The following is a 24,955-nucleotide window of genomic DNA, read 5'->3' as shown; positions in this document are numbered from 1 at the left end:
CAGCACAGCCAGAGATGGAGAGAGGGCTCTGCCCCTCTGCTCTGCTGAGACCTCATCTGCAGTGCTGTGTCCAGCTATGGGCCCCCAACACAAAACAGACATGGACCTGCTGGAGAGGGTCCAGAGGAGGCCACAAAGAGGATCAGAGAGGTCTGGAGAACAACTCCTGTGGGGACAGGCTCAGGGAGCCAGCTGGGGCTGTTCAGCCTGGAGAAGAGAAGGCTCCAGGGAGACCTTAGAGCAACCTGAGGGGGAACCAACAGGAAGGCTGGGGAGGGACTGTCAGCATTCCTGGAAGCCTCCTTGTCTACAAGTGATGTGAGGTTTCAATCCACAAAGCCAGGAAGGATGAGAGCTGGAGGGCACCTTGCTGGGCTGGGAGCTGTGAGGAGCAGGCCTGCCCTGCTCCCAGGGCATCAGCACCGGGGTACACTGACTGCTGGACCTGCTGTGGCCTCCAGGAGGGCAAGTGGACCATAGCAGAGCTGCTCCAGCCCTGGCAGCCTCTCTGTGGCCTCCTCTGGACTCTCTCCACAGCTCTGTGTCCTTCTGCTGGGGACAGGAGAGCTGGAGGCAGGACTGGAGGGGAGGTCTGAGCAGAGCAGAGCCAAGGGGCAGGATCCCCTCTGCTGCCCTGCTGCCCACACTGCTCTGGCTGCAGCCCAGCACACAGCTGCCTGCTGGGCTGCCTCAGGCCACTGCTGGCTCCTGGGGAGCTGCTCAGCACCCAGCACCCCCAAGGCTCTTTCTCCAGGGCTGCTCTCCCCCCACTCTGCACCCAGCCTGGAGCTGTGCCTGGCCTTGGCCCGAGCCAGCTGCAGGACCTTGCCCTGTGCCTTGTTGAGCCTCCTGCAGCTGGCACTGGGCCACTTCTCCAGCCTACCAAGAGCCTTCTGGATGCCATCCCTGCCCTCAGGTGACTGAAGTGCACCACACAGCTCTGTGCCACCAGCAAACCTGCCGAGGGTGCCTCAGTGCCACTGCCCATGGCTGTGACAGAGATGTCAAAGAGCACTGGGCCCAGGACACAGCCCTGAGGGACTCCAGCTGCCACTGGTCTCCACCTGGACATGGAGCCACTGCTCACAACTCTTTGAGTGTGACCATGTGGTCAGTTCCTTACCCAAAGGCCACTCTCTGAAGAGAAGAGCCCCAAACCTTCTCACTGGGAAAGACCTGCCCAGGGCTGCTCTTGGTGCAGGGTATGCCCTGCTCTGTGAGGAGCTGTGGCTGGAAAGGTTCTCATTGCCTTTTCCAGTCCCCTCACAGAACAAAGGCTGGACTCATTGTGTCTAAAAAAAGAGCACAGCTCACAGCTGAGGCAGGATTTGACCCAAAACAATCAAATCAGAGGTGGCATCAGGCAGGGTGCCTCTGCCTGAGTTGTGTTCTCCTTGCCTGCACCACCCAGCACATTCTGGAGCCTGCCCCTGGCTGGCTGCCTGGCACATGGCCAGCAGGTGCCTGGTGCTCACAGCAGGGAGGCTTTCCTGCAGCTCTCCCATGGGTCTTGTGTCCCTGTTTGTAGCCTGAGAGTCAAAAGAGGAGCAGCTGACAGCCTGTCCTTTGCCAGTCTGTGAGCCAGCTCAGCTGGGTCCCCTCTGGTCATCAGCCAGGGATGGCACTGCCACTTCCTTCCTCTCCAAGTGTCCCAGGTGAATGCAGACCTCCTGGCAGGGGATCCCTGTCCTGCAGAGCAGGCAGAGCTCATGGCCACCTCCTGCCCCTCGCTCCCAAAGAGATGCTGAGCTGCTAAAGCAGTGCACAGGACCCTGTGCAGGAGATGGCCTCTGGCACAGCTGCTCCTGACAGTTCTAAGGATGTGTCCAGGGAACTTTGCAGGTGTATTAATTCCAGTGCATGAAGCCCCCCCTGACCTCACTGGGCAGGTCCACAAATGCCTGCTGCAGATGCTGCCCTGGCACTTGCCTTCACTGAGAGCAGCAGCAGGTCAAGTTTTCCTCTGGGTGACACACACCAAGTTGTGCTGCACAGCAGCAGCAGGGTCTCCAGCACGGGGAGGCAGTGTCCTGCCTGCCAAGAGCAAGGAAGGGCTGCAGAGGCGACAGAGACTGGGCCTGCCTCTGGCTGGTGGTGCTTTGGTTTGGTGCAAGCAGAGGAGGTTAACCCTGGGCAGCACATCTCCTGCTCAGTGGTGAAGAGAGGCTCCAGCTTTTCCTGTTGAGATGCTGGAAAGGCCATGAATAGTTACAAGGCCTCCCTGATAGGGCTGACCAAAGGATGCCTTCCTCATTCCTCCTGAAGGGAACCTGAGCGTGCTGGGCACCACACATGCAGGGCACTTCCCACCCTGCCATCCACTTCCTGGCCCCACAGTGAACCAGAGCTCAGCCCTACCAATGCACCTCTCCTTGGCACAGCCTTGGTGGAGCCAATGCTATCACCTGGGCTTTGGAAGAGATGAGGTTTGTTACAGGGAACTATCAGCCTCCAGGTGAAGCTGGGGAAGCTTCAAGCCAGTGAGAGAAGCCAGACCAAGGCCCTTCAAAAGGGGCAAGAAATCAGAGTGCCAGGGGCTGGAAGGGAGCTCCAGAGATCATCCAGCCCAGCCCCCTGCCAGAGCAGGGGCACCCAGGGCAGGGCACACAGGAACACAGCCAGGGGGGGCTGGAAGCTCTCCAGAGGAGACTCCACAACCTCTCTGGGCAGCCTGCTCCAGGCCTCAGCACCTTCACACTCACAAAGATTTCCCTTCTGTTCCTCTGCTCCAGCTTGCCCCCAGGGCCCCCTGTGCTGTCCTTGGCCATCCCTGAGCAGAGCCTGGCTCCAGCCCTGCACATCTTTAGCCCCAGCAGTGAGGGCAGCCCTCAGGCTGCTCTGCTCCCAGCTCCCAGCCCCAGCTCCCTCAGCCTGGCCCCACAGGAGATGTTCCACTGCCTGCAGCAGCTCTGTGCCTCTGGGCTGGACTCTCTCCAGCAGTTCCCTGAGGTCCTTCTTGAGCTGAGGGGCCCAGAACTGGACACAATATCCCAGCTGTGGCCTCAGCAGGGCAGAGCAGAGGGGCAGGAGAACCTCTCTGGGGCTGCTAACCACAGCCCTTCTAATGCACCCCAGGATGCCCTTGGCTGCCTTGGCCACCAGGGCACGTTGCTGGCTCCTGGGCATCCTTCTGGCCACCAGGACTCCCAGGTCCCTTTCCCCAGAGCTGCTCTCCAACAGGTCCCTCCCCAGCTTACATCCATGCCTGTTCTCCATATAGCCCAGGTCCTGCTCTCCTGCTGGCTCTGTCTCAGGTTATGCTTTTGCCTCTTCACAGCCTCCGGTGCTCCCCACCACTGTCAAACTCTCAAGCAGCCAAAGCTGGAGCCTGGCCGCAGAGTTGCGGCGGTGTGGGACTGCCTGGTGGCAGGGGGTGGCCTGCAGGCTCAGGGGGTGGCCTGCTGGCCCAGGGGGTGGCCTGCAGCCCCTCACCTGTCACCACGCAGGTGAACTTGGCGTCGGCGTGCTCGGACACGGCGCGCGACTGGATGGTGCTCTCGAAGAGGGGCTGGGTCTCCTCGGTCAGCTGTGAGATGATGGCGCAGAAGGTGCTCCTGGAAGGGCCAAGAAGCATTTCTCAGAGGTCAAAGCACCACAAGAGCTCAAGGCTCCACTTTCTGCCTCCTCACAGGAACCTGTGGTGCCCTCCTCGCTGAGGGTGGCCTCCTCCCCTCCCACCCTTCCTAGGCTGGGGTGCCCGCAGGGTCCGGTCCTCGGCAGGGCGTGGGGCTGCTGTGGCACTCCTGAGGTGGCTGCCCGTGCCAAGTGTCCTCTGAGAGACATCCCCTTTGTCTCAGCCTTGGTGGCTACCAGGGCAATAAACATCAAGAGCCGTTTCAGTCCTTAGTTACGGCAGAACAAGAGGAGATGGCCTCAGGCTGTGGCCAGGGGTTTAGGTTGGACACGAGGAACAATTTCTCCTCTGAAAGGGTTGTCCAGGCCTGGCCCAGGCTGCCCAGGGCAGTGGTGGAGTCCCCATCCCTAGAGGGGTTTCAATGCCATGCAGATGTGGTGCTGAGGGCCATGGGTTAGTGGTGACCTGGCAGTGCTGGGTTCAGGGTGGGACTTGGGGATCTTAAAGGCCCCTTCCAACCAAAACGCTTCTGTGGTTCTGCTGGCAAACTTGCTCAGCCAGCAGGCTCCAAGGAAGACCCTGCCAGTGTCAGCTTCCCACTGCCAGTACTGCCCAGCACTGCCCCAGCACTGCCCCAGCAGTGGTGCTCTGGGCACTGGGGTTTTACTTCACCTCAGAAGACTCCATGAGCAATTTCAGTCACCCACACACAGCAGCCCTCTTGGAAAGCTCTGAATGAATAAGAGCTGCCTGCTGCTCACTGAAGGAGCCCTTGACCCTGGCTTGCAGCTTTCTGAGCTCAGGGACCAGGTGTGGAGCTGACATCCATTCCCTGCTGAACCTCCTGTGTGGGCACTCACACTGTGTGCACGCTGTGGGGTCAGGCTGGGACACACAAACAGCCAGGAGCTACCCAAACAGTGCCACCTTTGGAGCTCAGAGCTGGGCCTTCGAGTCTCCAAGCACTCCAGCGCTGCTCAAATGACTGCCAGCTCTGCTGGAGCAGCACCAAGGGAGGCCTCAGAAGAGCTGAGCTTTCTTAACTACAGGAAAATGATTTAATTGCAGGCTGGGCTCAGGAGCTCTGGGGCTCTTGCAAGGGAAGAACTTCTCTGCTTGCTCCCTCTGCAGTTAAAACACTGCACATTTACACATGGGCAGAGGAGGACCCTGAGGTCCCAGGGGCAAGGATCTGAGGAGGGACAGCAGCTCTGGCAAGAGAACTGGCAGCACTGCTTATGCAATTCCCAGCGGTGAAAGACATTCCTCAAACAAGTGACCAGCTCCTAGGTGAGACATGCAAGAGGTGGGACAGGCCCCAAGCCACTCCTGACAGCTCCAGCCACAGGCAGAAGATGGTGAGGGCTGCAGGGGGAGCCTGGCCTCCCAAGCAGCCCTCAGCTGCCAGGCAGGGTGCTGCTGCTGCTGCCCCCCTCTAGCACCACTGCACTAGGTGCACTGCCAGGCTCTGCAGCAGGCATTGACCTGCATGGCCAAAGGTGCCAGGAGAGCCCCAGCCCCAGCAGCTGCCTGTTCCATCCACCCAGCAAACCTACCTGGAGGCTGCAGCACCAGCACCTCCCCCCTGGCTTCTTGGGAAAGGCACAGGGAGGGGAACCCTGGACACCCACCCCTGGGCCCAGCTCCCAGGCACTCTGGGAAGCTGGGGAAGGATGTGGCAGAGGGGCAGCCAGAGCTCATCCGCTGAAACAGGCCTGCAAGCACTGTCTGCACCCACCACACTCCTGGGGTGGGTACACAGCAGATGCCACAGCTCAGCCTCCTCCCTGGAAATCAGTGGGGCCCAGGCCCTGGCAAGCAGCTCTTAACACACCTACAGGGCCAGGAGAGGGCTGTGGGGCAAACATCTGCTTCAAACCAGAGAAACTTTTCCATACTCCAACCCTAGGAAGACAAACTCCCATTTCCAAAGAGCCAGGCAGACAATCCAGTGCCAAGGCAGTTACTGGTGGGGGGCTGGATGCCCCCTTCAATGCAGATCCCCAGCCCTAAACCAGTAAATGCCTTTTGGATCCACATCAAGAACATTTCATACCCCAGCAGGAGAGCAAACAGATCAGCACCTTAAAACACAACCAGGTGATGCACATCCACAGAGTGACCCTGGGCACCAAGTTTAATCCCGGTGGCACGCCGCCGGGCTCGGGAGGCAGCACCAGGAGTAAGGCTGGGCCCAGGCACTGCAGCTCCCACAGACAAGGTGAAGGGCAGCAAAGGCTACTGAATGGTTCAGCAAAGCAGCTCACCAGAAGCTGGGGGCTCCACAGGCACTGCAGGGGCATCAGAGGAGCCTTGCCCAGAGGCCCCCTGGCAGGCAGCCCTGGCAGGTCCGTTCCACCTCTCCAAACCCCAGTGTTAGACGTGGGAGCTTTAGAGACTGAAGCACTGTGGGGCTCTCAGCTGCCACAGCCTTGCCCAATTCCAGTGGCTTTCTAAACCAGTCATTCCCAACATTCCAGAAAGCCAGCACGGAGGGGCAGCCCCTCGGGCCCCTGGGCCTTCCTGGAGCTGCCCCTGTGCTGCAGCAGCAGCCCAGCAGCCCGGGCAGAGGAGCCCTGCGATTCAGTAGCCTTTCCACAGCAAAGAGAGACTTCCCTGCAGAGGCAGCCTGCAGGAAGGGGGCAGCTGAGGAGCCACAAGCCTCATCCCCAGTCTGCTGTCCTGGCATCTTTGGTGAGCTCCAGGGGTGGGAGAGGCCACGGAGAGCTCTGTGCTCAGAGGTCATTCCTCTGCCTGCTCCCGTGGCAAACTGGCAGTGCCAGCTGGTTTGCAAAGGGCAGGGCCCAAATGGATGAGGATCTTCACAGCAGAGCACAGGGTGGCAGGGGGAGAAACACAACCACCACCACCCCCATTCCCTCCCCAGTGTGCTGTGACAGCCTCAGGGCAGGCTCATCAACTGCTGAGTGCCTCTGGATGGAAGTCTCACTTTCACATCAAGAAGTAGCTGAACATCCACCCTCTGGCTAAGGAAGAGGAATATCCCTTGCACCTCAACACAGAGCTGAGCAGCCAGGGTGCTGTCTGCAGTGCAGGCAGGGGTTAGGGAGCCAACCATGCACAACAAGGCCGTTAGGATCACTTGAGCTCTGTCTGTAGTTAGTACCAAAGCACTGCAGATTAGTCAGACCCAGCCAAGTGTTCTGGTCAGAGCAGTTTTAATGCAATGTAGTTTTTTTACCTTCCTAAGCTGGAGGGAGAGAATCTGCTGCTTGATAAGCTAAGCAAAAAACAGCATAAAGACCATTAGAGAGAGCAGGGTGGAGAGGAGCTGAAACAAACCACCACAGAGCAGCATTAATGATGAGCTGGGCGGCAGAGGGCACAGCTCCTGTTGTAAGAAGGTGCAGCTGCCTCCCCCAGGCTGCTGCCAGCACCAGCCAGCCACACTGCCAGCTGAAACCATCAGGCTGTAGAAATGAAAAGGTCATTAACAGAGACCCAGGCTGAGAACCTTCTTTGTCCAGGGAGGTTTCCAAAAGCAGCACCTGAGCCTTCCATGCACTGCTTACAGCTCTGGGCTCAAAGCAGCCAACCCAGCCAGCGAGATGCTGGCTCAGGGTAGTCCCAACACAAACCCAGGCTGGGCTGGAGAGCAGCCTGAGGAAAGATTTGGGGGTGTCAGGTGGTGACAGAGTCCCCAGGAGCCAGCACTGGGCCCTGGCAGCCCAGAGCCAGCTGAGTGCTGAGCTGCAGCCAGAGCAGGGAGAGCAGCAGCACAGGGAGGGGATTCTGCCCCTCTGCTCTGCTCTGCTCAGAGCCCACCTGCAGCACTGCCTCCAGCTCTGGGGCTCCCAGCACAAGCAGGACCTGGAGCTGCTGGAGAGGCTCCAGAGGAGGCCACCAGGAGGAGCAGAGGCTGCAGAGCCTCCCCTGTGGGGCCAGGCTGGGAGAGTTGGGGCTGTGCAGCCTGCAGAAGAGAAGGCTCCAGGCAGACCTCAGAGCAGCCTCCCAGCAGCTGAAGGGGCTGCAGGCAATCCCACATGGCCCTCAGGGCAATCAAAGGCTGGAACCAATGAGGTAGCAGCAAGTCAGCAGTGAGGTCAGGGGGATGGCTGAGGTCCCAGCCCTGCAGATACTCAAGGTGAGGCTGGACAGAGGTGTGGCAACCCGCTCCAGGGGAGGATGTCCATGCTTATTGCAGGGCTAGGACTGGGTGACCTTTGGAGATCCCTTCCAACCCAGACCATTCTATGATTCTGCCTTAGCCATAGCTGTGCAGCACCCTCAGCACACAGCTTCAGCAGTGGCTGCAGCACAGATGTCCCTCTGGGCTGTCATGAGCCAGGCCCACAGCAGAACCTCAGCAGAGTTCCTCAGCCTCCTGCACTGAAGGCCTCCACTGAGCAACCTCAGCTCAGCACTAGAGAGGAGCCTGGAGGCAGTTGTGCCCCAGGGGTCCTACCCAAATGACCACAGCCAGGCTCTCTGCACCTCCCAGGGGCACAGAAGTCAGCAGGCCTGCAAGTCTTGCCCTAAAAATGACCACAGAGAGTCCAGGGTGACCTCAGAGCTGCCTTCCAGTGCCCAAAGGGATCCTACAGGAAGGCTGCAGAGAGACTTCTCCTGAGGGGGTCTGGAGCCAGGCCAAGGGGGAAGGGTTTGGAGCTGAGGCAGAGCAGGGTCAGACTGGAGATGAGGAAGAAGTTCTTCAGTGTCAGGGTGGTGAGAGTCTGGCACAGGCTGCCCTGGGAGGCTGTGGCTACCTCCTGCCTGGGGGTGTTCAAGGCCAGAGGTGGCCTTGAACAGATGCAGGTTTTCATTGCAGAGAGGCCACAGCACGCTGCAGGGCTCCATGGGCTCCTCTCCTTCAGCTCAGGAGAGCAAGGGCAGCAGACACTTTAGCCAGCAGCTCAGCAGCAGTCTTAACCCAACAGACAGGGCTGGCCCTTGCCCTTCTGGCAGCAGCTTCACGCTCTCCACCCCCAGCCACACGATCCTGATCCCTCCCCAGTGCCAAGTGCTGCCAGACAGTGGATCAGGGGTTATCCAGCTGGAAAAATCCCATACCAGCCAAAGCAGGCTGCAGACCAACACCCATCCATCTCCCATGCTGGCCCAGGGCAGAAGCTAGACAGTGGAATTTGGTCTTTCCAGCTGAGTGCCACCCACTGGGGCACCCCTCTGAGCTCCAAGGCCCTTCCAGCACCCAGGGCATGCCTGTGCACTACCTGCCTTGCTGACCACTCTGTCCCCTTGGCCTCCTCCAGCACTCCCAGCTGTCCCAGCAGCTTGCAGAGCTCACGTTGCAGCTCCAGCTGCTCTCTCCCTGCCCTGGCTCCCCGAGGCACACAAGCTTCCTCCTGCACAGCTTCCCAAGCATGACCTCCCCAAGTGACCCCCGGGGCAGTGGCAGCGATCCTGTGCTCCAGGCAGTCCCCAGGCAGCTCTGGCTGGCTGGAAACAGAACTGCTGGGCGTGAGCTGTCTCGATCCTCAGCTTTCTGATGAATCCAAAGAGAATCTGCATACCACTGCAGGGGGTAAAAACGTTCTTTAGCCTCCAGGAATGCTAAGGAGCTGAGCTGTGCTGGAGGAGGCAGGAGGGAAGACCTGCTGGAGAATTCCAGGGCAGGCAGGGGGGGCTGGGGGGAGAGTTAATCATGCTTCTCTTGCAAATGGGAAGGTGTCTGGGGTGGGACATGAAACAAATCACCCAAACAGCAAGAGTCAGGATGAAGAGGGCCTGTGCCACAGCCCTCTTGTGCTCATCAGTGTGATCAAAGAGAGCAGCCCGGGGCTGCAGAGAGCACAGCCTGGGGCTGCGGAGAGCACTGCCTGGGGCTGCAGAGCGCACGGCCTGGGGCTGCAGAGAGCACGGCCAGGGGCTGCAGAGAGCACAGCCTGGGGCTGCAGAGCGCACGGCCTGGGGCTGCGGAGAGCACGGCCTGGGGCTGCAGAGCGCACGGCCTGGGGCTGCAGAGCGCACGGCCTGGGGCTGCAGAGCGCACGGCCTGGGGCTGCGGAGAGCACGGCCAGGGGCTGCAGAGAGCACGGCCAGGGGCTGCGGAGAGCACGGCCTGGGGCTGCAGAGAGCACAGCCTGGGGCTGCAGAGCGCACGGCCTGGGGCTGCAGAGCGCACGGCCTGGGGCTGCAGAGAGCACAGCCCGGGGCTGCGGAGAGCACGGCCTGGGGCTGCAGAGAGCACAGCCTGGGGCTGCGGAGCGCACAGCCTGGGGCTGCGGAGAGCACAGCCTGGGGCTGCGGAGAGCACAGCCTGGGGCTGCAGAGAGCACAGCCTGGGGCTGCGGAGCGCACAGCCTGGGGCTGCGGAGAGCACAGCCTGGGGCTGCAGAGAGCACTGCCTGGGGCTGCAGAGAGCACAGCCCGGGGCTGCGGAGAGCACAGCCTGGGGCTGCAGAGAGCACAGCCTGGGGCTGCGGAGCGCACAGCCTGGGGCTGCGGAGAGCACAGCCTGGGGCTGCGGAGAGCACAGCCTGGGGCTGCGGAGAGCACAGCCTGGGGCTGCAGAGAGCACTGCCTGGGGCTGCGGAGCGCACAGCCTGGGGCTGCGGAGCGCACAGCCTGCGGAGCGCACAGCCCAGGGCTGCGGAGCGCACAGCCCCGGGCTGCGGAGCGCACAGCCTGCAGAGCGCACAGCCCAGGGCTGCGGAGCGCACAGCCTGGGGCTGCGGAGAGCACAGCCTGCAGAGCGCACAGCCCAGGGCTGCGGAGCGCACAGCCTGGGGCTGCGGAGCGCACAGCCTGCAGAGCGCACAGCCCAGGGCTGCGGAGCGCACAGCCCAGGGCTGCGGAGCGCACAGCCTGCAGAGCGCACAGCCCAGGGCTGCGGAGCGCACAGCCTGCGGAGCGCACAGCCCAGGGCTGCGGAGCGCACAGCCTGGGGCTGCGGAGAGCACATCCTGGCCTTCACTCACTGCACCCCAGGCAGCGGCTGAGGGTCCCTCGAGGAGCCCGGGCAGCATCAAAGCAAAAGGGCCATCGGCACGAAGATCCTCCCTGCCAAGTGAAGTTTAACCTCAAAATGCTGAGGAGCCCTGCTTCCCGGAGGAGCACTGCCAGCCCGGAGTGAGCAGGCAGTGAGCAGCCCTGCTGCCCCTCAGCATCTCCAGCACACCCAGCTCCCTGCCAGCGCCTCAGGAGCCGCAGCACCCCTGGGCTCACCCTCCTGGGACTCCCCTGTCTGTGTCCTCAGCTCCCCAGAGGCTTGTTAGCCCACAGGCTGCGGGGCTCTGCTGAAAGGCAGCAGCAGCAGCAACTCCCCCAGGGCAAGCTTGGGGCCTTTTGAGTTACTGGATGAAGGCAAACGACTGCCCGAGGAACACCTCAGAGGTGGATGGATCAAAGCCTCAGTGTGGATGGATCAAAGTCTAAAGTGGGGCAATCCCAAGCACAGCTCCAGGCTGGGTGAGCAGTGGCTGAAAGCAGCCTGCAGGAGAAGGCCTTGGGGGGGTCAGGTGGTGACAGAGTCCCCAGGAGCCAGCACTGGGCCCTGGCAGCCCAGAGCCAGCTGAGTGCTGAGCTGCAGCCAGAGCAGGGAGAGCAGCAGCACAGGGAGGGGATTCTGTCCCTCTGCTCTGCTCAGAGCCCACCTGCAGCACAGTGGGGACAGGCTGAGGAAACTGGGGGTGTTCAACCTAGAGAAGGGAAGGCTCCAGGGAGACCTCAGAGCTGCATCTCAGTACCTGCAGGGGACCTGCAGGCAGGCTGGGCAGGGACTGATCAGGAGGGCTGTGGGGACAGGAGCCAGGGGCAGTGGTTTGGAACTGGAGCAGGGCAGAGTTAGGTTGGACCCCAGGAGGGAGTTGTGCAGAGTGAGGGAGGGGAGACACTGGCACAGGCTGCCCAGGGAGGTGCTTGAGGCTCTGTCCCTGCAGCCATTCAGGCTCAGCCTGGCTGTGTCCCTGGGCAGCCTGCTCCAGCTGGAGCTGTCCCTGCTGAGTGCAGGCCTTGGACAAGATGCCCTCTGTGGGTCCCTTCGAGCCCAGTGCAGTCTGTTACTCTCTGAATTCCACCCCTCTGCTTGGTACCTTCCCCAGCCTCAGTCCTTCTTTTCATTCCTGTTTCTCAGAAGCTTTCAAACCCCTCTGGACATTTATCATCCTCTAAGGGTTGTGCCCTCCAGCTCCTCACTTTTCCCCAGCAGTGCAGACATCTGCCTCATTTTTCATGCCCTGCCACACTTCAGTCCTGCTGCCAGGGCAGGAGGCAGAGCTGCCAACACCACTCACTCCTTTTTAAGCACTAAAAAATACTGCTCAGGTTGATGGCCCCGGCTGGGACATCACCTCCCTGGCTCTGGAAAGGTCTCTGACTGAAAAGCATTGATCTGAAACCCCACAGCTTTTCTGACCCTCTCATGCAATCACTGCAGGATCTTCTGCTCCTTCTCCAATTCTTCTTGAGATGAAGAAATCAATCTCCTTCCAGCTCATGGAAGTCAACAAGAGCTCAGGAGACCTTGAAATGGGCTTCACAGTGGCTCCATCCTCATGTGGAGATCAGGACAAGTTCCTACAAGAGTGTGGGACAGGCTGCGCAGTGAGGGGCTGGAGTCCCCAGCCCTAGATCCTGCTCTGGCAGGGGAGTTGGACTCAGTGATCTCCAGAGTTCCCTTCCAACCCCCAACACACCACAAGCTTGTGAATCCCTGGAGGTGTTCCAGCAAGGTGTGGCCATGGCAGCTGGGGCTCTGGTTTGGTGGCCATGGTGGTGCTGGGTTGCTGGTTGGAGTGGATGAGCTCGGAGAGCTTCTCCAACCCTCTGGTTCCGTGTGCAAGTGCCTGGACTTGAGCTGTGTGAGCTGCAGCAGTCACTGACACACTGCAGGGCTCCTCCACAGCACACAAAGTGTGCAGGGCAGCAAGCAAAGAGCAGAACCTGCCAGGGGCAGCACAGCTCAGCCCTCCAAGGTTTGCTTTGACAGAAACAGCATCCACAGAATCATGGAACCATGGAGTGGGTCGGGTTGGAAGGGACCTTAAAGAGCACCTAGTTCCAACCCCCTGCCCATGGGCAGGGACACCTCCCACCAGCCCAGACTGCTGAAGGCCAGAGAAGCTGCTGAGGAGAGCCCCCTGAGGCCCAGGCAGCCCTTCCACCCCCGGAGCAGGGCAGAGGGAAGGTCCTGGCAAGGCCCCAGCGATGCTCCCTCTCGGCAGCACCCTGGCTTATGACACTGCTGGGTCTGTGCTGCACATGCAGACTTCAAAGGGTAGGATTTCACAGGGACCTCTCTGCCTCCAAGGTTAATGCTCCTCGAGTCAAGAACAAGCCACCTGAGTGTCTTCTCAGCTTTCAGCATTTGCACCATTCCACAGCCTGGGCTGCAGCAAAGGCAGTGTGGCCAGAGGTGGGGAGAGGGGATCCTGCCCCTCTGCTCTGCTCTGGGGAGACCTCACCTGCAGATCTGGAGCCCTCAGCACAGGAAGGACCTGGAGCTGATGGAGAGGGGCCAGGGAAGGCCATGGAAATGATCAGGGGGCTGGAGAACCTCTACTGTAAGGACAGGCTGAGGGAGCTGGGGGTGTTCAGCCTGGAGAGGAGAAGGCTCCAGGCAGACCTCAGAGCAGCCTTCCAGTACCTGAGGGGCTCCAAGCAGGCTGCAGAGGGACTGCTCCCAAAGGCCTGCAGGGCCAGGCCCAGGGGCAATGGTCTGAAATGAGAGCAGAGCAGACTGAGATTGGATGTGAGGAACAAGTTGGCCCTTGGAAGAGAAGGTGGTGATGAGGAGTAGTCAGCATGGATTCATCAAGGGGAAATCCTGCTTGACTAACCTGACAGCATTCTGTGCTGCCATAACTGAATGGGGAGATGCAGGGAGAGCAGTGGATGTGGTCTGCCTTGACCTTAGCCAGGCCTTTGACACCGTCTCCCATGACATCCCAGTGAGCAAGCTCAGGAAGTGGAAGAGCAGACAGTGAGGTGCATTAGGAAGTGGTTACAAGATAAGGTCAAAGAGTGGTGATCAATGGTGCCAGGTCCAGCTGGAGAGCTGTGACCAGTGCAGTCCCCCAGGGATCAGCACTGGAACCAGTGCTGTTCAGCATCTTCACTGATGTGCCACTACACTGATGAGGGAACAGACAGACAGGCAGGCAGAGTCTGCTCAGCAAGGTTGCTGATGACACCAAACTGGGAGGTTGGCTGAGACACCTGAACGCTGTGCGGCCATCCAGAGAGACTTGGACAGACTGAGAGCTGGGCAGAGAGGAACCAAATGAGCTTCAACAGGGACAAGTGCAGAGTCCTGCATCTGGGGAGGAGTAATAAACACCACCTGTACAGGCTGGGAGGGGATCTGCTGGAGAGCAGCCCTGTGGAGAGGGACCTGGGAGTGCTGCTGGATAACAAGTTCTGCATGGGACAGCAATGTGCCTGGGGGCCAAGAAGGCCAATGGGATCCTGGGGGCCATTCAGAGGAGTGTGTCCAGCAGATCCAGGGAGGTTCTCCTCCCCCTCTACTCTGCCCTGGTGAGACCCCATCTTGAGCACTGCGTTCAGTTGTGGGCTCCCCAGTTCAGGAGGGACAGGGATCTGCTGGAGAGGGTCCAGTGGAGGGCTACGAGGATGGTCAGGGCCCTGCAGCACTGCCTGGTGAGGAGAGGCTGAGGGACCTGGGGCTGTTTAGTCTGGAAAAGAGAAGACTGAGAGGGGATTTAATCAAATTTTATAAACATCTGAGAGCTGGGGGTCAGGAGGGAGGGGACAGGCTCTGCTCACTTGCACCCTGGGATAGGCCAAGGAGCAATGGATGTAACCTGCAGCACAGGAGCTTCCACCTGAACACAAGGGGGAACTGCTTTACTGTAAGGTTCCCAGAGCACTGGAAGAGGCTGCCCAGAGAGGCTGTGGAGTCTCCTTCTGGAGACTTTCAGGGCCTGTCTGGATGTGTTCCTCTGTGACCTGAGCTAGATTGTATCAGTCCCACAGAATCACCCAGGTTGGAAGAGACCTCAAAGATCACCAAGTCCAACCTGTCCCCACAGACCTCATGACCAAACCATGGCACCAAGGGCCACATCCAATCCCCTCCTGAACACCCCCAGGGATGGGGACTCCACCACCTCCCTGGGCAGCACATCCCAATGGCTAACAACTCTCCCAGTGAAGAACTTTCTCCTCACCTCCAGCCTAAACCTCCCCTGGCACAGCTTGAGACTGTGTCCTCTTGTTCTGGTGCTGGGTACCTGGGAGAAGAGACCAACCCCCTCCTGGCTACAACCTCCCTTCAGGGAGTTGGAGAGGGCAATGAGGTCACCCCTGAGCCTCCTCTTCTGCAGGCTAAGCAACCCCAGCTCCCTCAGCCTCTCCTCACAGGGCTGTGCTCAAGGCCTCTCCCCAGCCTTGTTGCCCTTCTCTGGACACCTTCAAGTCTCTCAATGTCCTTCCTAAGCTGAGGGGCCCAGAACTGGACACAGCACTCAAGGTGTGGCCTAACCAGTGCAGAGTCCAGGGGCACAATGACTTCCCTGCTCCTGCTGGCCACACTCTTCCTGATGCAGGCCAGGATGCCCTTGGCCTTCTTGGCCCCCTGGGCACACTGCTGGCTCATGTTCAGGCAGCTGTCACTCAGCACCCCCAGGTCCCTCTCTGTTTGGCAGCTCTCAGCCACTCTGCCCCCAGCCTGTAGCTCTGCCTGGGGTTGCTGTGGCCAAAGTGCAGCCCCTGGCCCTTGGACTTGTTGAATGCCATCCTGTTGGCCTCTGCCCATCTGTCCAGCCTGGCAAGGTCCCTCTGCAGAGCCCTTCTGCCCTCTAACTGACCAACCTCTGCTCCCAGCTTGGTGCCATCTGCACACTTGCTGCTGACTGACTCCCTCCCCTCATCCAGATCAGCAATGAAGATGTTAAAGAGGCTGGGGCCCAGCACTGATCCCTGGGGCACACCACTGGTGCCTGGCTGCCAGCTGGCTGTGGCACCATTCACCACCACTCTCTGGGCTCAGCCTCCAGCCAGTTCCTAACCCAGCTGCTGTCCAAGCCAGGGGCTGACAGCTCAGCCAGCAGTTTGCTGTGGGGGACGGTGTCAAAGGCCTGTATGGACCAGATCTGGCAGGGGGGTTGGACTGGATGATCTCTTTGGCTCCCTTCCAACCCCTGACATTCTGAGATCCTGTGAACAAGTTGTGCCCCAGGAGGCTGCTGGAACACTGCAGCAGGCTGCCCAGGGAGGTGGCTGAGGCTCCAGCCCTGGAGATGTTGAAGGGGAGGCTGGAGAGGGCTGTGAGCAACCTGCTGCAGGGGAGGATGTCCCTGCAGGGGCTGGGCTGGGTGAGCTCTGCAGCTCCCTCCCAACCCAAACCATTCTGTGACTCTGTGATTCCAAAGCTGAGAGTGAAGCTTTCCCAGCTGTGTATTTATACTTAAGGCTCCTCTCCTGCCATGTGTCCTGCTCCTTATCAAGCCTCTGAAGCAGAAGCAGGAGGTGGCTGTTCCACAGCCCATGGCTATCAGGCACCCCATGACAAGGCAGCTGTGAGTGCCATGGAGCTGTAGGAGACAGCTTGGATGGAGCCTGTGCCTGTCAAGGTCACAGAGCAAAGCCATGTGGGAGCTGGAGATTTTGTTTGCTGCAGGTAGCTGCCTTTGAGTGGAGATGAGCAGGGACTGCCTGGAACAGTCCAGAGCTGGAGGTCACCAACAGAGAAGGTGGGAAGCAATAAATGAAGTGACAGCTCCCGGATCAGCCTCTGCCACGCTCTGAGTGGGGCTCAGAGCTGTGTGTTTGAGCTCAGAACAATCACAGAATCATTGGGCTGGGTTGGAAGGGAGCTCAGAGCTCAGCCAGCTCCATCCCCTTGCCATGGGCAGGGACACCTCCCACCAGCACAGGCTGCTCAGGGCCTCATCCAGCCTGGCCTGAAGCACCTCCGGGAAGGAGGCAGCCACAGCCTCCCTGGGCAACCTGTGCCAGTGTCTCCCCACCCTCACTCACAACAATTTCTTCCTCCTCTCCACTCTCTGTCTCCCCTCTCCCAGCTCAAAGCCATTGGCCCTCAGCCTGGCCCTCCTAGAACCTGTCCACAGTCCCTCCCCAGCTCTCCTGCAGCCCTTCAGCTGCTGGGAGGCTGCTCTGAGCTCTGCCTGGAGCCTTCTCTTCTGCAGGCTGCACAGCCCCAACTCTCCCAGCCTGGCCCCACAGGGGAGGCTCTGCAGCCTCTGCTCATCCTGGTGGCCTCCTCTGGAGCCTCTCCAGCAGCTCCAGGTCCTGCTTGTGCTGGGGGCCCCAGAGCTGGAGGCAGTGCTGCAGGTGGGCTCTGAGCAGAGCAGAGCAGAGGGGCAGAATCCCCTCCCTGTGCTGCTGCTCTCCCTGCTCTGGCTGCAGCTCAGCACTCAGCTGGCTCTGGGCTGCCAGGGCCCAGTGCTGGCTCCTGGGGACTCTGTCTCCACCTGACCCCCCCAAGGCCTTCTCCTGCAGGCTGCTTTCAGCCACTGCTCACCCAGCCTGGATGTCTAACTTTGGTGTCCTTTCACAAAGCCATTCCCATGCCTGTGAGCACCTCTCCCATGTCACTGCACTTTCTGCTGCCTTAAGGATGAGTGTGGAGAGCAGGGCAGAACCTCAGTGCAGCTCACCCTCCCCAGGCAGGCAGCAGGCAACAGCAGAGGAGCCTGAAAAGCCCAGACCTTCTTCAGCTGAAAATCTCCATTGCTGCTCTCTAACCACCTGGGCAACCTTCTACCACAGCTCTGTCTGCAGCCCTTGTCTCACACCTTTACTGCCTCCAAACCCACCAAATTCCAACACGTCCTGAGTTCAGGACTGTTCTCTGCTCCTTGAGGCATGTCACCCATCTTGCTTTTCAAGCTCTCCCAGGCAAGCTCTCCAGATGTTCCTGCATTTCATTAAACTCATCCCTGCTTTCTGAAGGCCTTCTTGCCACACCATCCCCCCGCCTTGGCTCCCCATTCCTTGTGTTACATCACTTAATTACAGCATCAAAACCCACACTGTACCCAAAGCCCGAGCACTCAGAGGTCATGAATGCCCTCTCCCTGGAGAGCTGGGGCTGTTCAGCCTGGAGAAGAGAAGGCTCCAGGCAGAGCTCAGAGCAGCCTCCCAGTCACTAAAGGGCTCCAGGAGAGCTGGGGAGGGACTCTGGAGAAGGGCTGGGAGGGCCAGGCTGAGGGCCAATGGCTTTGAGCTGGGAGAGGGGAGACTGAGAGTGGAGAGGAGGAAGAAATGCTTGTCAGTGAGGCTGGGGAGACACTGGCACAGGTTGCCCAGGGAGGCTGTGGCTGCTTCCTGCCTGGAGGTGTTTCAGGCCAGGCTGGATGAGGCCCTGAGCAGCCTGTGCTGGTGGGAGGTGTCCCTGCCCCTGGCAGGAACTGGAGCTGGCTGAGCTCTGGGGTCCCTTCCAGCCCAACCCATTCAGTGAATCCATGAATCACAGACCATGACCCAGCTCAAGCCTCCAGCACCTGCAGGTGGTCTCAGGGCTGTGCAGGCAGCTGAGACATTTATGTTGCTCCTCCCAGATTCATCAGAGAAACTGGAAAGGGACATGAGCAGAGGGAAAGGTCAGGTCTGCTCTTTGGAGGATATCTGTTCACTGCTGCTGCAACAGAAGGGGCAGCTGCTGGAGTCAGCAGGCAAAAGGAAACAACCCTGCCAGAGGCTTTGACCAGCACAGAGTCACAGAGTGCCAGGGGCTGGAAGGGAGCTCCAGAGACCATCCAGCCCAGCCCCCTGCCAGAGCAGGGGCACCCAGGGCAGGGCACACAGAAGCACAGCCAGGGGGGGCTGGAAGCTCTCCAGAGGAGACTCCACAACCTCTCTGGGCAGCCTGCTCCAGGCCTCAGCACCTTCACACTCACAAAGATATCCCTTCTGTTCCTCTGCTCCAGCTTGCCCCCAGGGCCCCCTGTGCTGTCCTTGGCCATCCCTGAGCAGAGCCTGGCTCCAGCCCTGCACATCTTCAGCCCCAGCAGTGAGGGCAGCCCTCAGGCTGCTCTGCTCCCAGCTCCCAGCCCCAGCTCCCTCAGCCTGGCCCCACAGGAGATGTTCCACTGCCTGCAGCAGCTCTGTGCCTCTGGGCTGGACTCTCTCCAGCAGTTCCCTGAGGTCCTTCTTGAGCTGAGGGGCCCAGAACTGGACACAATATCCCAGCTGTGGCCTCAGCAGGGCAGAGCAGAGGGGCAGGAGAACCTCTCTGGAGCTGCTAACCACAGCCTTTCTAATGCACCCCAGGAGGTCCTTGGCTGCCTTGGCCACCAAGTACAGACATGGCTCAAGCCCAGGACTGAGCCATTTGTGGAGCTCCAGTGCTCTGCTGGTTCAAGCCTGGCACCACAGTGTCCCTGTGCCTGCAAGGCAGCAGGGCCCCATGGGTGGCACCGGGGATGCACCCCCCCTAGCCTGACAAGCTCAAGGTGCTCAGGCCTCAGAGCTTTGCAGACAGGGCCTGGATTCACCACACCTGAGCCACAGCATGGAGCCAAGCAGAAAAGCCCAGGAAAGCCCCGGGGGAGGCTGCATTGCTGTGTGCCCCCTCAGCAGCCTTGGGGAGCTGGGGAAGCTGGCTGGGGGTGCATGCAGGGCTGAGGAACCCTCCTACATGGTTAAACTGATTAAAGCTGCAACTTGAACACATTCAAGGGGGAGAATTAAAGTCAAGCTGTGGGCAACCCAACACCTCAGCACCTCCTTTGTTAAAGACTCTCCTCCTGCAGCCTGCAGAACAGCCTCATCTGACTCAATGCTGTGATTCCATGAGGCTGGCTAGAACAGGCCAAGGGGGAATGGTTTGAAGCTGAGGCAGAGCAGGGTCAGAGTGGAGCTGAGGAAGAAGTTCTTCATTGTGAAGGTGGTGAGGCTCTGGCACAGGTTGCCCAGGGAGGCTGTGGCTGCCTCTGGCCTGGGGGTGTTCAAGGCCAGGCTGGATGAGGCCTTGAGCAACCTGGAATAGTTGAAAGAAATCCCATGGCAGGGGGTTGGAGTAGATGAGCTCTGAGGTCCCTTCCAACCTGAGCCATTCTCTGATGCCCTTTGCATGGTGTGGTCTGAGGTCACAGATGGGTTGTAGATACTACATGGGCATTTGTTGGCACTGAAGAGGGACCTGGAGCAGCAGGAGAGAGTCCAGAGAAGGCCACCAGGAGGAGCAGAGGCTGCAGAGCCTCCCCTGTGGGGCCAGGCTGGGAGAGTTGGGGCTGTGCAGCCTGGAGAAGAGAAGGCTCCAGGCAGACCTCAGAGCAGCCTCCCAGCAGCTGAAGAGCTCCAGGAGAGCTGGGGAGGAACTGTGGAGAAGGGCTGGGAGGGCCAGGCTGAGAGCCAATGGCTTTGAGCTGGGAGAGGGGAGACTGAGAGTGGAGAGGAGGAAGAAATTGTTGTGAGTGAGGGTGGGGAGACTCTGGCACAGGTTGCCCAGGGAGGCTGTGGCTGCCTCCTGCCTGGAGGTGTTTCAGGCCAGGCTGGATGAGGCCCTGAGCAGCCTGTGCTGGTGGGAGGTGTCCCTGCCCATGGCAGGGGGTTGGAGGTAGCTGAGCTTCGAGGTCCCTTCCAACCCAACCCATTCTGAGAATCTCTGGAAGATGCCCCAGGCTCTGTTCTACAGGCAGGCTGCAATCAGGTCACAGCTGCGATCCAGGCACAAAGGAGGTGAGTTAAGGACCCTACCCTTTGTCAGTACCCCAGTTTCACACCTGGCTGCCACGCAGCACTCTTTAGATCTCTTTGGGTCCTGTGTTTATTTTTACCAGTCTCTGTTTCTCTGAGGCTTGACACGCCGGCCATGGATTATTTATAACCTATCAAGAGGCAAGAGGCAGGCTCGTGTCAAGAGCTCCCAGACTGCACAGCATTCCTCCTGAATTCAAAGCGATTTAGAGGCTTTATTTGAACCTCTAACACAGGCACTGACACCTCTGCCTCTGCTGGCAGGTCGCCTGGTACAGCTCTGGCCGTGCGGAGCTCCGCCAGCCCCAGCTGACAACGTGTTTGTCGTGCCTCTGTCGTGTAAACACAGCCCTGCTCCCGCACAGCGCCCTGCTGCAGGCCATTTCTGACCCAGGAATGCTGTCCCCATCACCGCTCAGCCTCTATCTGCGTCGCGGCAGTGCCTTTTTGGCAGGGAGATAAGGCACACATGCAGCGGGCCCCTGCCGATAACGCCGACGGCTGCGCCGGACCCGGCGAGCCACAGCGGCTGCTGTGCCTCAGGACCTGATGGCCAGGCGAGCGGCTTCACCCTGCCCTGGTGCCCAGCCATGCCCCACGCCGACATCCCCCCCGCCCCACGCCGGCAGCCCCTCGCCCCACGCCGACATCCCCCCGCCCCACGCCGGCAGCCTCTCGCCTCACGACAGCTCCCTGTCTCATGCCCGCAGCCCCCTGCCCCACACCAAAGCCGTCTGTGGGGGTCGCGGGGCTGGCCCGCAGCAGGTGAGCTGTGTGGGACAGCCCAGGCCAGCACTGGTGCTCTGCAGCCTGGGGAAGCCCTGGGGCAGGGGCAGCAGCCGTGGTGCCCAGCAGCTGTGGGGCCCGCAGCTCGCCGTCCCCTCGGGGCCGCGGTGTTGCCTTACAGCCTGGGCTGCCGCACGCCCTGTCCCCGCTCCCGCATGCCCTGTCCCCGCTCCCGCACGCCCTGTCCCCGCCCCGCTCCCCTCTGCTCCGCTCCCGCACGCCCTGTCCCTGCTCCCTTCCGCTCCGCTCCCGCACGCCCTGTCCCCGCCCCGCTCCCCTCTGCTCCGCTCCCGCACGCCGTCCCTGCTCCCTTCCGCTCCGCTCCCGCACGCCCTGTCCCCGCCCCGCTCCCCTCTGCTCTGCTCCGCTCCCGCACGCCGTCCCTGCTCCCTTCCGCTCCGCTCCCGCACGCCCTGTCCCCGCCCCGCTCCCCTCTGCTCCGCTCCGCTCCCGCACGCCGTCCCTGTTCCCTTCCGCTCCGCTCCCGCACGCCGTCCCTGTTCCCTTCCGCCCCGCTCCCGCACGCCGTCCCTGTTCCCTTCCGCTCCGCTCCCGCACGCCCTGTCCCGCTGCCCTGCTCCCCACTGCTCCACTCCCGCACGCCCTGTCCCCGCCCCGCTCCCCTCTGCTCCGCTCCCGCACGCCGTCCCTGCTCCCTTCCGCTCCGCTCCCGCACGCCCTGTCCCCGCCCCGCTCCCCTCTGCTCCGCTCCCGCACGCCGTCCCTGCTCCCTTCCGCTCCGCTCCCGCACGCCCTGTCCCCGCCCCGCTCCCCTCTGCTCCGCTCCCGCACGCCGTCCCTGCTCCCTTCCGCTCCGCTCCCGCACGCCCTGTCCCCGCCCCACTCCCCTCTGCTGCCCTCTGCTCCCCTCTGCTCTGCTCCCGCACGCCCTGTCCCGCTGCCCCCTGAGCCCCCCGGCCTGCCTTTGGAAGGTCCCCGCAGGCCCCGGCCCCAGCCCCGGCGACCCCACGCCCCCATGGCAGCAGCCGGCCAAGGGTCCCCCCGGCCCGGCCCGGGCGCCCTCACCTGTTCTGGGGCCGGATGCCCAGCAGGTAGCTGCGCCGGTCCGGCCGGGAGGCCCAGGCCGCGCTCTCGGCCTCCTCTGCGCCCTCCACGGTGCCCGGTGCCCGTCCGTAGAGGCCGGCGAGGGCTCGGCGGGAGGAGCCCATGGCGCTGCCCAGGCTGCCCCTGCTGCAGCCCTGCCGCCGCTGTCACTCAGCGCAGCCTTTATAGCCGCCGGGCACTTGCCGCTGTCACTCGCGGCTGCCGGTGACGTGCCGCGGCCCGGGACCGGCCTCCCGGGCCCGGGGCCCGGCCCCTCCCCTGCCGCTGCCGGTCTGGGACAAAGGGGAAGGTTTTGCCTTTCGTTTCACAGCAGCCTTCACCCCCCGCCGCGCTCGGGGGTGTCTCACTCTCGGAGGGGGCTCAGGATCAGCTGCAGCAATAAAGGAGGCGAGCAGAAAGCTAGGGACAGCCTTTGAGCAAGGCCTGTGGACAAGGGGAGATGGTTTGAACTGCAAGAGGGAGACTCAGACTAGAGAGAAGGGAGAAATGTTTGACACTGAGGGTGCTGAGAGCCTGCCCCAGGCTGCCCAGAGAGCTGGGAGCTGCCCCATGGCTGGCACCAGGGCAGGTCAGGTTGGTTAGGGCTGTGAGCAACCTGCTCTGGTTTGGGCTGACCCTGGTGGCTGCCAGGGGGATTTGATTAGGTGACCTTTGAAGGACCCTTCCAACCTAACCCATTCTATGATTCCAGTCCTGTTTCTGGCAGGCAAGAGGCCCCCGGCCTGGCCGGTGGCACTGCTCAGGCAGTCACAGCAGCCACTCCTTTGTGCCAGCCTGGAGAGCACCTCGTGCCGTGGCAGCCTGGTGCCTACCCTGGGTGCCTGGGAGAAGGTCTGCGGCGGCGTCCGCTCAGGCTCCACGTGAAGGGGACAGCACCAGAGCTGTCTGCACGAGGTGGGTGCACGTCACAGAGGGTTACCAGCAGTGATTTAATGCCCAGTGGAAACACAACACGCAGTGAAAGAGATTTATTCTTGTTCCACCTCCGTCTCGCCTGTCAGGCTGTTGTATGGTGCTCCAGGGGCACATCGCTGGTGGCACTGCGTCTCTCCGGCACAGGGCTGATGGATGGAGCAGATTCGCTGTGGATCAGCTGTCTGCCCACCACTGCACAGCAGCCATCGCTGCAGAGGGGGAGGATGATGAGCTGCAGACTGCCAGCGACAGCAAGCTTCGAGCTGATCCTCCCTGGGCAGGAGAGGCCATGAGTGTGGCCCCAAGCAGCTGGCAGGCAACCACAGAATGGCTCAGGTTGAAAGGGACACTGACTCCAAACGCCCCTGCAATGGGCAGGGATGCCCCCGGCACAAGAGAGACATGGAGCTGCTGGAGCAGGTCCAGAGGAGGCCGTGGAAGTGATCAGAGGCTGGAGAACCTCCCCTGTGGGGACTGGCTGGGAGACCTGGGGCTGTTCAGCCTGGAGGAGAGAAGGCTCTAGGGAGACCTCAGAGCAGCCTTCCAGGAGAGTTGCGGAGGGACTGTTCAGAAGGGCCTGTAGGAACAGTATGAGGGGTAATGGTCTGAAGCTGGAGCAGGGCAGAGTTAGGTTGGACATCAGGGTGCACAGTGAGGGAGGGGAGACACTGGCACAGGCTGCCCAGGGAAGCTGTGGTTGAGGCCTCAGCCCTGGAGATATTCAAGATCAAAGTGGCTGTGTCCCTGGGCAGCCTGATCCAGCTGGAGGTGTCCCTGCAGGGGGCTGGACGAGATGATCTTTGGGGGTCCCTTCCCACCCAGTGCAGTCTGTGAATCTGTGATATCAACAAGTTCTCAGCCCCGGTTCTTCACCTGCCGTTGGTGCAGGCTGTGCAGGGCTCTTACAGCAGCCAAGCACGACAGACTTTTTGTCTGGAGGTTTGATGGATGCTGTCTCTGACAGCCAGGGAAGTGGTCTGTGTGGAGCACAGCAACCTCTGGCTGGCTGGAAGGATGCTGCATCCACCGGAACTGTCATCTTCAGCTGCAGGGAGCACGGTGTGACTGTCCCATCCTGCACAGAGGAAGGGACATGGAAGGAGAAAACCCTTCCTCCATCCCCCAGCTCTGCTGCGCTTGGCTTTTTCCCACCATCATCTTCTCCACCCCTTAGAAGAGAAAAGCAGCAAGAGGAGGCATCCCTCGGCCATGCTTATTCCCTCTGACCTCATCTCTGTCCTGGCCTCCCCAGAGAATTCTGTGGAGGTGATCCATAACCACTTTCAGCCACGACTGCTGCTCTCCACCATCCTGGAGATCTGCCTGCACTCTTCCACGCTGCCACTGAAGGCACCTGGGAGACAAGTCCCTGATCCCTTGTTCTCCCTTGGGCAGCCCCCAGCAGAGCCACTGCTGCAGCCCCAGCAGGGAGAAATGTCAGCAGGGGAGCAGGAGTCCCTCTCACAGCTGCTTCTCCACGGTCCCCAGCACGAGGAGGTCCTGAGTCCCATCACTTCTGGCACCATAAAGACTTGCTGACCAGGGCCACAGGCATGGGGGGAAGCCAGCCCAGTGGGGATATTTGTCTGCCCTGGGGCTGGAAGCCAGTCAAGTCCTGATCCCTGACCTGTTTCATCCCTTGGCTAGGGTTGTGTATCAAGCTCCCTGCCCAGTCCATTCTAAGGTCTTTGGGAATGACAGTCGGTGGCTGCCTGCTCACCCCCCCCCCCTCCCGATTCCCCATTCCCAGCTCTCTCCACATGGTCCTCCCCTCTTTTGAAAGGCTTTGGGTTAATGATCCTGACCTCACTTGTGAGGAGTTTGGGGTTAATGATCCTGACCTCACTTGTGAGGAGTTTGGGGTTAATGATCCTGACCTCACTTGCCCCGACTCAGCGGGTGAAGGTCACAGCACAGCAGAACCTGGCGCTCTCTCTGCCACACTGCTGCCCCCGGCCAGCCCCGGTTCCGCGGCAGCCTGGGTGGCCTTGTGCAACCTCCGGGCGGGCTGGG

At 61.0% G+C, this 24,955-nt stretch overlaps 1 protein-coding gene across 1 annotated transcript in view; it reads right to left on the bottom strand.

Moving 5' to 3' along the window:
* The window catches only part of ALPK3 (alpha kinase 3), a 41,895-nt gene extending 19,746 nt beyond the window's left edge, over positions 1 to 22,149 (bottom strand). Inside the window, exons 1-2 of the mRNA XM_054169098.1 lie at positions 21,989 to 22,149; positions 3,433 to 3,554 (exon numbers count right to left, since the gene is read on the bottom strand). Of these exons, the coding sequence (XP_054025073.1) occupies positions 3,433 to 3,554; positions 21,989 to 22,131 (265 nt within the window). The 5' untranslated portion in view covers positions 22,132 to 22,149. The remainder of the gene's footprint in view (positions 1 to 3,432; positions 3,555 to 21,988) is intronic.
* Between the last annotated feature and the right edge of the window lie 2,806 nt (positions 22,150 to 24,955).

This window comes from Dryobates pubescens, chromosome 17 (genome assembly GCF_014839835.1).
Source record: "Dryobates pubescens isolate bDryPub1 chromosome 17, bDryPub1.pri, whole genome shotgun sequence".
NCBI lineage: Eukaryota > Metazoa > Chordata > Aves > Piciformes > Picidae > Dryobates > Dryobates pubescens.
The sequence above is the reverse complement of the archived record's forward strand: the minus strand, read 5'-3'. Positions and strand labels throughout refer to the sequence as shown.